General features: G+C 37.7%; 2 protein-coding genes across 2 annotated transcripts; one reads left to right on the forward strand and one right to left on the reverse strand.

The window, feature by feature from the left end:
- Window positions 1-46: 46 nt before the first annotated feature.
- Window positions 47-7,126, reverse strand: LOC135934838 (uncharacterized). Its single transcript, XM_065476834.1, has 13 exons — window positions 6,989-7,126; window positions 5,977-6,347; window positions 5,756-5,851; window positions 5,478-5,693; window positions 4,764-5,148; window positions 3,717-3,936; window positions 3,065-3,338; window positions 2,410-2,639; window positions 1,311-1,649; window positions 934-1,207; window positions 659-881; window positions 378-597; window positions 47-320 (listed from the first exon to the last, which is right to left on the reverse strand). The coding sequence occupies exons 2-13, from the start codon at window positions 6,334-6,336 to the stop codon at window positions 62-64; spliced, it is 3,096 nt and encodes a 1,031-aa protein (XP_065332906.1). The 5' UTR covers window positions 6,337-6,347; window positions 6,989-7,126; the 3' UTR covers window positions 47-61.
- LOC135934846 (sialate O-acetylesterase-like) lies at window positions 6,549-11,941 on the forward strand. The gene is made up of 11 exons (XM_065476844.1): window positions 6,549-6,567; window positions 7,500-7,655; window positions 7,706-7,776; window positions 7,834-7,932; window positions 8,947-9,263; window positions 9,363-9,451; window positions 10,114-10,250; window positions 10,697-10,848; window positions 11,363-11,459; window positions 11,515-11,601; window positions 11,662-11,941. Exons 1-11 carry the CDS (start codon window positions 6,549-6,551, stop codon window positions 11,857-11,859), a joined length of 1,422 nt encoding a protein of 473 aa, XP_065332916.1. The 3' UTR covers window positions 11,860-11,941.
- Window positions 11,942-13,671: the final 1,730 nt, after the last annotated feature.

Here is a 13,671-nt window from a genome sequence, read left to right on the forward strand (position 1 = left end):
AGTTTGTTTTTTACGAAACAGGTTTTTTTAAAACATGATCCATTAATAAAGTAAATAAATTTTATTGCTTTTTAACTTTCTCCTTCTTTGAACAGAGGAACTTTTTCAAGAGGAACGCTATTAGAACAAAAGGTGAGAGCAGAAATGCAATCACGTCGATTGAATGGAGCTGGATCCAGTTGAGGTGCTGGCCGGCCGGTCGCAAGTGCTTTGCTCCTTTGTGCCGAATAACGTACTCGATCCAAAAAGTTGCCTCTTCCAACGGCGTGTGCAGCGTGTCTCTGGCGATCGACGAATACCGCTGAGCATTTTCTCTGTAACTATAATAGATTTTGTATTATTTTAATCATTTTTATGATACAAATTTTATTTATTACATCGGATTATTAAGCACTTCATGAATGGCCTTGGCGAACTTCTCTTTAGTAAACGATAAAAATTTGAGTGTGACCCCGACGCCGGCGTTGAGTGCATTCTCTCCATTTTTGTGCTGGTCGGCGAAAATAGGAATGACAACTAGCGGCACGCCGTGGTAATTCGCCTCTTGGGCGCTGAGTCGACCGCCATGCGTGATGAAAATACGCATGTTTTTGTGGCCTAAATAATTTAAAAATTTGATTAGAATGCATGAAATGCGCTTATCAAATCTTAGTATTGCCTAATACGTCCTGTTGAGATAGCCACTTGTTGATGAGAACGTTTTTCGGCTTGCCGGGCAAATTGTCATCCTCGAATTTCCACAAAACCTTTTGTTTAAGCTTGCCAAAAACTTCTATAATCCCCTTTTTAACATCATCGGGAAGAAGGCTACTCTTCACATTGGACCCCAGACTAAAGAAAATGAATCCGTCCGTTGCACTGTCCAGGAATTCTCTGACGTTCTAATCAACAAAAGTATAAAAATGTCAATTTTTAAAACTTATTCTTTTTTACGGGTTGGAGTTGGCTTGGGTCAGCTGGTCTGCACTGCAGGCAGCCTACTTCCTTGAAATTCGGAGGGAGGGCCCTGCCCAAATCCACGCCCGGAGGTCCATTGTTGATCAAGAAAAAGTCGTAATTATTTTCCACCTCGTCTATCTGCGACGCTTGTTTGCCAAATACGTGATTGGCAAGAGCCTGCTGAACTTTGAGATAGTTTCTCCTCTGGTATCGATCATAGAGGCGAGTCAGAAAATTGACAACCCTTTGACGAAATGTCATTGGATACCTACAAAAATAGTAAAAATTACAATTATGTATGTATTAGTTCTTCCAAAAAATTCAATCAACATTTTTTTAGCTAAAGTATCGAAAAATAGAATTGTTTTTACTTGTAAGGTAGAATGGAGCTTGGAAAAATAGAAGGACGAGCATCAACCCCGAACGCTTCCCAATTCCACCAGCCGTCGGCGTAAGCGTCGATCGCGACGATCGGCGCTTGAAATTTGGGTAGGATAGCGACAAACACTTCGCTCATGCACATCTCATATATGACCAGGTCGTACTTTTCCTTGCTGTCGATCAGCAGCCGCTTGGACACTTCTGATTTGGCTTGAGTCGGGTTCACTTCGGTTGCAAAGTCCCAGAAGGCGTCAATGTTGCCTTTGATGCCCAGGTGGGCAAATTCAATGAAGTCGTCATCTTCGTATAGCCCACCAATGTCATGGTAGCTTCATGAACAGAAGAAAAAATAATTTATTAAATACCAATGGTTTTATAAATAATGTTGAAAAGTTGTGAATTATATATAACTTCAACTTTGATTAAAAATTATTTATTCTAAGAAGTCTAAAATTTATTACGCTCATAATTTATTACAATAAATTATAATTATATGGTTTTGTTTACAAAATGTTTATCATCGTGTAATTTAATAGAAAATGCACTTCTTAGCACTTTGTGATAAACATCTAGCTAAATCTTAATATGAGATTGCTACTGAGATTCGTTTACAAATTTTCATTATCATCAAAGTATATTCCTTAAAGTTTTTGTAGCATTGAAATGTAAAAATTAATTATAAATATGCAAAAAGCTCGTTAAAAATTATAAACAAAACCAAATAAAAAATTTCTTTTGCAAGAAGTTAAATGCTATACAATTTTTTTGGATTCTAAATTTGGTCACCAAAAGACGATTTATATAGGCTTCTTAAAAAAACTTTCAGTTCTCCTGGGACACTCCCGAAATGTTAACTCTCAATAGGTTTAGAAGTTTTAATAAATTTGAAAACCTTTCAAATTTAGTTGTCGAATGAAGCTAAAATCTCTATGCACTTGAATATATTTTACATTATTTAATTACAGTTAAAGCTGAAAACAAGAAACAACAACTCTTTCATGAGCAAAAGAGAAAATTTATTTAACGTTTTGGAAGTACTCTTTAATAGTCGACAAATAATTCCCAATGCATCCTAAAGAGGATTTTCACCTTATACCAGTCCTATTCTTGCCTACGAATGGGATGATTGCCGTAACGTCGTGGCCCTTGTCAGCCAGCCCCTCGAGCAGGGCGCGATTCCAGATGCCGTGGCTCGGTGAGACGATGGGCGTGATGGCCAGGATTTTGGCACCGAGCGTCTGCTGGCACCCGGCAAGCAAAAAAGCGAGAGCGAGTGCCGCTGATAACTGCATCTCGTCGTTTTTGCCTCGCGCGAGCGACTAAAACACTATCGCTCGCAGACCAAAGTCAAATTGTTTGAAAAGGGCCTTTGACTCCTCCCAAAAGTGCTTGCCAAGGCCGGAGCCATCAAATATAATTCTAGAGTGTGGCTCATTATTTGCACAATCGTTGTCTCTACGCGTCACTTATGTGTATGAAATATATATACTGTATATATGACTGAGATTTGTTAATTTTTAAAATTTTATGAGGGGTAAAAGTATACTTATCTTCCAATTAAATGTTTTTAAATTTAATAATGAAATTATTTTTTGTTGGCAAAAACAAGAAATTTAATAAAATATCCAAATGAAAGTAAATTTTTATGTTTAATTGTTGCACCTTACTTGTGTTCTTGTGCAGGACAAAATGTTACCTTTGTTTATCGAATTATTTGTTATTGTAGAGAAATAGTCTGTTATCAATCAGATTTAATTTTATTATTTCTAGTACAATTGCTTATCAACTTCCTGACGCAAAACGCGAGTGACAATAAGAGTGCGAGCAGGACAAGAGTGATGAATGAATACACGTCGAGAAGTTCCAATTGGTACCAATCTAAAGAGAGTGCCTCTGACCGTAAATGAGGAGCGCCTCGGTGCCGAAGGACGTACTCCGTCCAGTAGACAGCTCTTTCCAATGCTGTTTGCGGCTGGTCTCGCACAACCTTTGCTCGCCGCTTCGCTTCAGATTGGATTCTGATAAACATTGGCTTTTATAATATTTTAATAACATAAATAAACAAACTACTTGTAAAATTCAAAATTTAAATTTTACTGTAAAAATTTTATTTAATTTATAATTCTTATATATTTTATTTTTAATTTGTTTTTATTTTAATCATTCTTTTTAATATTTATGAAGTTTATTTTAATATACAACCTATTTCTTGTGATATTTTTTTAAAAGCTAATTTATATACATAGTAGACATTAGTTTTGTGAGTGCTGCGATGTAAATATCTCTTTGATATTTGCCGCATTGTCTCATAATATTGCTTAAATTAAGAACTTAAGTGCTTTAATTCATTATCTCTATCCTAATATCCATCAAGTATTTTAAATTTATATACGTGCCTGTCATCGTGAAGAGCTTTGGCGATGGCTGCCGAGAAACTGCTTTCAGATATAGTATGATAATTCACGACGACCGCGTATCCAGCGCGTTCCGCCTGCTTCACGTTGAGCATTTGGTCGCCGAAAATCGGAATTCCAATCAGTGCCACTCCATGGAACGCCGCCTCCTGGGCACTCAGTAATCCGCCGTGAGTTATGAATACTTTGACGTTGGGGTGCGCTGCACACGCATTCCGGCCGGATGGAGAGCAAAAAGGCCGAGAGTGTATGATGATATGCAAATTAAAACAGATGCAAATTAGAAATTTCCTTAAAATTAAAAAAATATGGTGCTAATGTTAATTTATAGATTTATTCTAAAACACTTCTTCTGCAACGATTTCAATTTCAATATCTGTTGCAGCAGTGCATTTTCCAAACGTGAAGCAAAAATGAGTTCAGCCAAATCGAGGAATTCACGTTTAGGGAAATTAAAAAAAATCTTTGCTCTCCATTCTAGAACTAGAGTTTGTGAAATATAATCGATTGACTATTTTCCTAAGCTATTCAATCGTTCCAGCACCATCTGATGAGCACAAATCATGCAATTTAAAACCATTTATGAACCATATAATACTTTTTTAACCGACTCTGTAAAAACCAAATCCATCTAAATTGGCTAATATTCCATGGATGCATGAATGCAAAAAATTTTATTAAAAAAATCGTTATAAATTTACACCTAATCAGACGGTTCACATTTCCATTTTGTAAAATTCTGTAATTTTAAAACGATGCCACATATCTTTCCAACCAAAAAATTGAAAATATTTTGTAAATGGTTGAAATGTTTCAATTTACTGTTGTAGAAGTCACAGAGTTTTTAGTAGCAAATAAAAATAAATTTTGTACACATCTAAAAATCAACATGTAAACAACAAATTGTATGTTTGTCTTTTTAAGAATGGCTAAAAGGTTTAAATTACATGATTCGTGCTCATTTGAAAGAAGCTTAGAAAAAAGTTCGATCGTCTAAAATTCCCAACCCTGCAAATGACCAATTCTCACCGAGGATGTCCTGTTGTGGCAACCACTTTGCGGTTTTTACGTTTTCCAGGCGCTCAGCCAACTCATCCGACTCCCATTTCCAGAGCACCCGCTGCGGAATTTTGGCGAATGCCGCCAGAATCTCGCGAATCTTCTCCGCGGGCATGAGGTCGCTGCGCAGATTGGAGCCCATTGAAAAGTAAATCGCTCCTTGCGTGGCACCATCCAGGAATTCCTGAATGTCCGCGGGTAGTTTGTTGGTCTTCGGGCTAACGTGCATGCCACCCACCTCGACCATCGCGGGCACCAAAGGGCGCGGAAAGGTCGTCGTGAAGTGGGCGTTCAGCAACACGAGGCTGGCATTTCGTTCAATTTCCCTTACGTCCGGCAAGCCAGGCCCGAAAAACTGAATTAAAAGGAGTTTGATTTTTTTTTAATAAATTTTTAATGATGCCATCAAATGAGAATCTGACTGGTTTCTGTGAAAAATTGATAAAATTTAAAAATTCGAGTGTTTATTTTCTTCTAAAACGAGATAATATATTAAAAGATTATATTTTATAAGGATTTTCCGGATGATTCGTACCAGCTGAATTTCATAATTATGACAGACAATCTACTTATGAGGACTAAAATCTTCCAAAAATTCCCAAAATTTATTCAAGCATGCGACATTATTTTTAAAATGATTTTAAAGGAATTTTAGCTTAAACAAGGAAATTATAATTCAATTACCTTTTCTTTGAGTTCATTCTGCTTCGGATAGTAGTAGAAATAGTTTCCCAAGTCCCACACTTTCGTGAAGAGGAAGTTTGTGAGTCTCTCGGAGAATTCCATGCGATCGGTGTAGGTAAGCATGGGGTTAGGGTAGTAAGACAAAGGTGCCGGGTTGCCGACTGCGTGGTTAATCCAGTGCAAACCGTTCATAGAGGAAATTAATATCAGGGGAGCCTTTCCATAGCGTGAAGGTTAATGGAGCTTGATATTAAACGGATTATACAGGCACGTCTTACTTGGAAGTGAAACGCAAAGGCATACACTGCCTCGTCAACAAAAGCCTCCGATATCACGAGATCGAATCCTCGTTTGTCTTGCAGAATATCTTGAACCTAAATTTGTAAGCAAATAAATCCTCTATTTTTCTCTACTAAAATTGTTATTTTTGATGTGAATTTTATATTGAATTAATTTTGCGAAGGATAATTTCAGTTTTTATCTTAAGGTTTTTCCCAACCTTCGAGTACTTTAGGAACTCCTCAGTCACCCAGAGTCCCTCGTCCCAGAAGGAGGTCATGATTAGGTAGAGCGGAAAGTCTGAGAAGTCATCGTAAACATCAGCGTTGAAGATGGCGTCATGGATGGCCTTGACCGCCGGCATGGAGTCGATGTCAGTGTAGTTGGCGGGCGGCTTGGCCAGCGAATACGCGCTGACCACGACCAGCTCGTGGCCCCTGGCTGCAAGGGCCTTCGTCAGGGTTGAGTATACGTTCAGGTGGCTGCGACTCGGATATGGAAACAACCCTAAAATCCGGGCACCATTGACGCTGGCCAAAGTGAAGGAGGAAAGCGCCAGCAGAATGATGAGACGCGTCATAGTTCAGTTCTCTGTTATGGGAAATATTTTTTTAAAATTATTTATGATTACCTGAAGTACTGTACGCATGTATGTTGGAAAATGTAATTTTAATGTGAAAGCTTAAAATTCAGAAAATCAGAGCACAGATGGAATTTTTGAAATTGGCCTCCACGTTAGCCGTAAAGCGTTTTGAATAAAGAGATTGACCATATTTTGACGATATCAATGTCATGGTCGCTGCTGTTCAGGGTACGCCCTGCTTGGTATTCCTTGCCGATTGTTTGGTTTATAAAGCATGGCATTTAAAGGAAAATGTAACAATTATTCTTAAAAATTTCAACGGTGCTCTCTGATTTTCAGAATTTATAGCGTATTCACATAAAAAATTTCATTTCCCTTATTTTTCAAGATATATGTAAGGTGTATTTTTGGCAGTGAATCCATTGAGGGGTTGAAATTAAATCAAAATTAGAGTTTTCTCTTCCACTTTTAGAGTTATTTTGCTCTTTTTCTACACACAAATTCAGTGTTTTATATTGAAAAACGTTGAATAAATTTAATAATAACTATTTTTTAATTTGTTTCTCTTATAGCATGTGGTTATTGCACATCTAGCAGTGGTGAGACAGGCGGCTGTATACATTGGAAAGAGATTTATTTGTTTTATTACCTTGTTCGATGCACGTGGCTGATATCTCTGAGCACCCTATATCACTGCTCTCCGAGAGAGAAGTCTGCTCTCTAGCGCTGCCAATTGAGAGATGCTCTCCGCCGTCTCAATTAGTGCGTGGCCTACTCTGAGACTCGTCTTTATTGGGCCAGGCCAATTGTCGAGAATCATTTACGTGATAAGTTGAAAAATGCATTAAAGAACTGGAAGATAAGATAAGGCAATTTGATATGCTAAGCAAATATTTAGATGGGAACGATTCTGCACGCATAGATAAAAACTATGCTTATATTTATGGTACATCTAAAACAGATAACAATGAAAAACCAGATTAGACAAAACGTCTTTTGTACCCAAATTAAGATCCATTCCACTTTGGGAATTTTGCTCTTTGTTACACAACCAAAATATGAAGATTTTACATATTTTAATCACCTTCGCTTTGGTCTGCGCGAATGGTAATTTTACTCTTTTTTTGAAAATGCACATTTTCCTGACGAGCACTTATCAGGCCAGGAGTTGGCCGAATTCCGGCTGGCCAGTTACTACACCAACAATATGGTGTTGCAAATGGAGCCAAAAAGCGCCGTGATTTGGGGCTACGGTCAGCCAGACGCCGAAGCCGTCATTTCCTACGAAAGCAACAGACTGTCGACAACTATTAATGGTAAAGCAATTTACTTGATGCAATTCCATTTTTTGCTCAAATACATTTAGCCAACGGCGAGTGGAGCATAACCCTTCCACCGCATCCACCCAGCGAGTCCATCGATTTCGCTGTTCAACAGGTACTCGTTATTCAGAGCGCGTTTTTGTGGAATGCTCGACCGGGTTATTTTTTTCAGATTAGCAGTTTTGGAATGGTTACCATCCCTTTGAAAGCGGCGTTTGGTGACGTTTGGGTTTGCTCGGGACAAAGCAACATGGCAATGTCCTTGAACCTGGTAACTTTTCTTCTTGAAATATTTACACTACCTTCTGCAATACTTAAGAGCACAGACCGACAAGACTTTGTCTTGGTCCCCCTCCGAAAAAAGAAAATCAATCTTTTTACACAAATTTAAACGATATTTTCAAAGATGAAAAGCGCTGTAACTTTTAAACGTATTTATTTATTTTCTTGGATCAATCCCTGGTAAAGAAATCTAAGAAAAATAATTCAACTTTTAATTATTTCAACGCTATACATGCTTGGACAACACAATGAAATATTTTCTTGATATTTGATGTCGATTTGCTTTTACGCAATAGTGCGAAAAAGACCAGTGTCCGCATTTTTGATTGGAATGGAATGAATCTGATGAATTTAATTAAACAGTCAAAAAGTGGCTTAAAATGAGTATTATCGGGAATTTAAGACGGTTGAATAATTTTCTAAGTGTCTGAATACCACTAAACACCAAACAAGTACAAATTTGTGCAGTTATAAGACATTTAAGCCTCGCTTAAAGTCACCTTAAACCGTTTTTGGAGAACAAAACCAACTAACATTACCTTAAAAAGTCGAGACAATATGTGGAGAATGAAAAAGAACATTCAAAACGTACTAAATAGTGGTAAAATTATTGGTTAAATAAAATCTTTGCGTTTTATCGCTTTTTTAATATATTTTGATTCTAACAAAATAAATTCATAATTGAAATTTATCAATTCCTTAAAAATAGTTTTAAAATAAACTGAGAAAAAGTTAGCTTTGATCTTATCTTCTTTTAGATTCCAAAAACGCATGAAAGCAAATTGCCTCCCCTTGAAACTTGATTTTAATTGGCAAGAAAATAGCTTGGAAAAGGATTAAATAGTCTGAAATTGTGAAATAATAGAGCCTAAAACTGTTAAAAAGTTGTCTTATAGTCCATAAAATCAATTTCCTCTCTATATTATCAAATGCACTCCACTTGTGTAAATGTATACAGTGTTAAAAATTATATATTTCCAATTTTCAATCCCGATAAATTTAGATTTACAACGCTTCAGAGGAAATAAACAAAACCATAGCCGACTACCAGCACTTCCGGCTTCGAAAGGTGTCGCGGAACACCTCTCTAGACATAGAATTGGACGAGGCAACCTTCAATTACGATTGGACCGCTCCAGAGGAAGAGCGTGTTCCCAATTTCTCCGCTCTGTGCATCCTGTTTGCCGAGCGCCTCTCTGACGCTGTGAACGCCGCCTTTCCCATCGGGCTGATCGACGCCACCTGGCCTGGCACGAGGATCGAAGCGTGGTCCTCGAGCAGGGTGTTAGAATATTGCAACACGCCGCTCGCCACCAACGAGTGAGTGTGTTTGATATTTGCTTTGCTGGCTCTGCAACCTGCCCGACACTGCTGCACGCCGGGATTGCATAAGCGTCGGTAAATATTGTCTTTCCGCAGGACCAATCGCAACGCTGACTCTGCTCTGTGGAACGCGATGATCGCTCCGCTGACCAGGACGTCAGTCAAGGGAGCAATTTGGCTTCAAGGTACGGAAGTAGCTCTCGGAATTTTACACGTTTATTTTTCGCAAAACAGTCAGACAAAGACGGCTTCTTATAGAAGTTTAAGTGCATACTTAACAAATCAGTTAAGGAATCTATTTGTTTAGTTTTTTAATTGGCCTTGCATATTTGTGCACTGTAGGAGTGAAGAAGGCACTGCAAAAAATGAATAAATGGGAAACCGGGAATAGCTCCGAATTCTGGCAAGACAAAATATCTCGAACAGGAGAAGATAGGAAAATTTAATAGAGCCTCTTTCCTGAACTTTCCATTTTTTCATTTTGCTGAAAATCACATATCTATTTTCATTTTATTCAACCCATTCTTTATGTTAATGTGAGTTTGAAAGCGATTTGAAGGGAATATTTACAGTTTAAAATTAAATGAAGTGAATTTTGGCTATGCTTGAAGATCCATTAATTAATTTCGCTTCTGGTAAATAACCGTGATTAAAAAAGAAAATAGTGCTCGCAGTTTGATTGGCCGAGTTTCTCAGACAATTTAACGACAATATGAGAAAATTTTAGCTCTGTCCCAATTTTAAAGACTCTTTTTGAGTAAAGGTAAACATGGTGGTTTTTACAATTTTTCTGTAAAGCTTTACTTTTAATAGAAGGTCTTGTTGAATTCATATTCCGCTGTTCCAGGCGAGCAAAATATCGACTACAATGAGGATTATTACGCCTGCCACATTCTGGCTCTGGTCAACGATTGGAAACGGACTTTTTTCCAAGGGGAAGTGGCTGGTGAAAATGGAGTTGCATTTCCTTTTGGAGTTGTTCAGGTTTGAAACGACGAAGAAATAAAAGTAGATTTGATACAGTTCTAGTTCCATTCAGGAAGGAATATCCATTGACCTTTAAAAGCTTGGTTAGGTTTCCGTGGCTCAAAAGTTCGTTTGCTTTCAAAACTGCGTCACTCTGCTTGCCCAAAGGCAAATGTGAAAAATTTCCTGTTAAAGGAGAAAGCGTCTCTCGATGAGAGGGATTTCAATTAGCGTCATTATCACGGTCAAGTGGTGCAAAATTTCAAAATATGAAATTATAGTCAATTTTGTGTCGTAATTTTTTTATTGTCAGATGCACCATGCACCAAAAATTAATTTATGAAACAAGTCAGTTTCCTCTATATCGGCAAATCCAACAATTATTGCTATCCTAAATTAAACAAAACAATTTTTTTGAAAAGAATCGATAAGTTGGTTTTCAATAATTATTCTCATGATTTTAGAATGGTCCAGTCTGGATCAATTACAACTACAAATGGGGAGACATCAGGTGGCACCAGACCGTGGATTTGGGCGTTCTTCCCAATGCTCTTCTACCCGACGCGTTCACTGCTGCCTCTTACGACCTCACTGACCATCTGTCACCGACAGGAAGGTAAAAAATTCCAACGTAGCTAAAATCTGCAGACAACTAGTATTCTTACAGTGAAAATCTTATTTTGCTAATATATTGAACGAAAGTATAGCACTATAATCAACAATTTTTATTATCACCATCACAACAGTAGTGTCGATATCAATTAGTAAGTTGCTAAATTTGGGCAGATTTAATAGGTGGTCTAATTGTCAGATCAAAAAATAGTGTAAGATTTATTCAGAACATTAACTTGTTACAGATTATTTAAACAGAAAATTTATAAAAAAAATTATATTCTATTTAATAAACGTATAATTGAAAAGTTCATAGTAGCTTAAAAGTACTAATTTGATCATTTTTTTAGATATTTATGATATTTTTACAATTTGATCTTAATGTTGCTGTCTCGTCATTAGTTTCAGTCTATAGTTGATACACAATTAAAGAAGTATATATATGCTACTTTTTTCTTTTAATGTTGTGCCTCTTAAAGAATTATAATTCGAAATTTATTCCGCTCTCTTTAAAACAGCATACACCCCCGCGACAAACAATCCGTGGCGGACAGACTAGCAAATGCTGCAAGGAGACTGATTTATAACGAAAACCTCAGTTTATACGGGCCTGTTGTAAGTAAAAATCCAACAAAAAAGCTCTTCACCGAAGTTATCATCAATATTCCAGCCTGTGAGTGTTGATCAATTGGCTGCAGACTCGCGAACGATCACTTACGACAGAAACGTCAAGCTGGTCGGCGCGGCGGGCTTTGCTGTGAGTGCATTAAATTATTGACTGACACAGAGAGCAGAGGTGTAATATCACTTGTCGCAGTTCCAACTGCCAGATGGGAATTATGAACTGAGCGACGTGATCGCAAGCACCGCCAACTCGGTCACCGTCGCGGTGAACTCGACTGCCGTGCAATTGCTCTACGCCTTCAGCTCCTACGTCTGCGAGTACAAGCAGTGTGCGGTTTACAGCGATGACTTCGAAAATTTGCCTGCTCAAGCGTGGAAGTGGGATTTATAGCCAAACAGATGAAACGAATTTGAACGACAACCTTGAGACATTGGTTCTGCAGAACATATTATTAAATTAAAATTGTTGATATTATGACTCAAAACAAATTTAAATAAAATAAAAATATGCACTTAACTCTCCCAGAGAGATAAATTATTCAACTAAAATCCAGGCTCATATTTTACAAATCATTTACTGCGGTCAGACACAAAATTGCGACGTCGGTGGCGTCCTGCGGTGATTGGTGCGCCTGAGGTGGCGGAGCAACGTGGCCCGGCAGTTGAACGACGTACTTTGGGCAAAACACAATAAAATGCAAATCGTCTGCGCAATATACGCGGCGCGGGCGTAATTTTGTCTTTTCACGCGGAGACGATGAATGCGGACGGAATAATGAATTCCATTCATACAGCAACGTGCGAGAGCTGCAAATCAGCGGGGGATTCGCCCAACTGCGCAATGACGTCCAGGGAACAACTTTCGGCCGGGACGAAATTACCAAACGAGCAGTCACATGTTTACTCTCCAGCACATACATGTTTTATTTTCAGCACTGATTGAATGCCACTGGTGCGTGCAACAGTCGAAAAAGTGCTAGCCAGAAATTAAATTACGTGCTGAATATATGCGTTGGTGGAATTTGTGAAAAGCTCCCCATCAATATTCAAAGCATCATCCCATTCGTCAAAATGGTCCTGGTTGAGAATGCGTAACGAATATGTCATTCCAAATTTCAATCTGCAGATATTCATGGCTGCCAGATCCCTAGCAAATTAGTATTATTTCGATTAATTCTTTATTTATTCAAACATTTCAAAGGTAAGAGAAGTTAATAACGCGTTTACTTCATTTTTTCCTAGTTTTTTGTTATTTGAAGTTCTAAAGACGTGAAACAAAATGACGAAGAGAGCAAGATGGGATCGCTAACAATTTGTGTGGTATTAAAGGCCAAATAAGCTTTAAAAGCATGCATTTTGTTATTCTTACTAATACCTCCACCAAATCTCGGGTTGTAATATTCAGAATTCCAAAAACTGCACCCACTAGACTCGTTTCTACCTGCCCTTATTGTATGAGACTAAATGGATTTAAGGGTGATTGCTCACCAAACAACATTTTTCAACCCCCGTGGCAAAAAAAGGAATAACGGAAATGCAAAGAAATAAATAATTGTGCTATCAAGAATTTAATTATTATCTTTTCATCTCTCTAAAAAGGTTAAGGGTGGTAGTTTAGGGAAGATATTAACTCACTTAAAGAATTGCAGTTTGTAGCTCTAATGAGTATGTGGGGACTGATCACCTCTGAAAAAAAAAATGTAAATTTCCTCAAATGCTTTCTGCTTCACAACCTTAACTGGAAATGACTTCCTCAATATTCAAAGCGAGTGCTTTCCTCTTTAACGTCAGTTTGACGAGCAGGAAAACATATTATGAGTTGACCTGACAAAATTACAGCAACCTCGCGGAACAAGTTCTTGGAAGCGTGTGTGCGAGTGCTGCTCGATAACAGAATTTTTTTTCCTCTTGAAGTTGTCAATGTTGGTTTTTAATTAGAACATTTTTTCCCTTCATTTGTTTCTCAAAATACACGCTTCTGCAAACGAAACAAGGAAAAGAATATTTAAAAAGTATAATGTTTTTAGAGAAATATTTTGAAAAAAAGGAACAAAAGCCACAGAACATTTTCCAGCTTGCGTCATTTATCTTTCAGGAACAGTTCTAATTTGTCCATCTCTAAGGGTCCCGGAAAGCCTGCAGCGATTTCCCAGACGTCACTAAAGGTATATTAAAACTTTGTGTGATGACACTAAAGTTGACT

This window comes from Cloeon dipterum, chromosome 1 (assembly GCF_949628265.1).
Source record: "Cloeon dipterum chromosome 1, ieCloDipt1.1, whole genome shotgun sequence".
Lineage (NCBI taxonomy): Eukaryota > Metazoa > Arthropoda > Insecta > Ephemeroptera > Baetidae > Cloeon > Cloeon dipterum.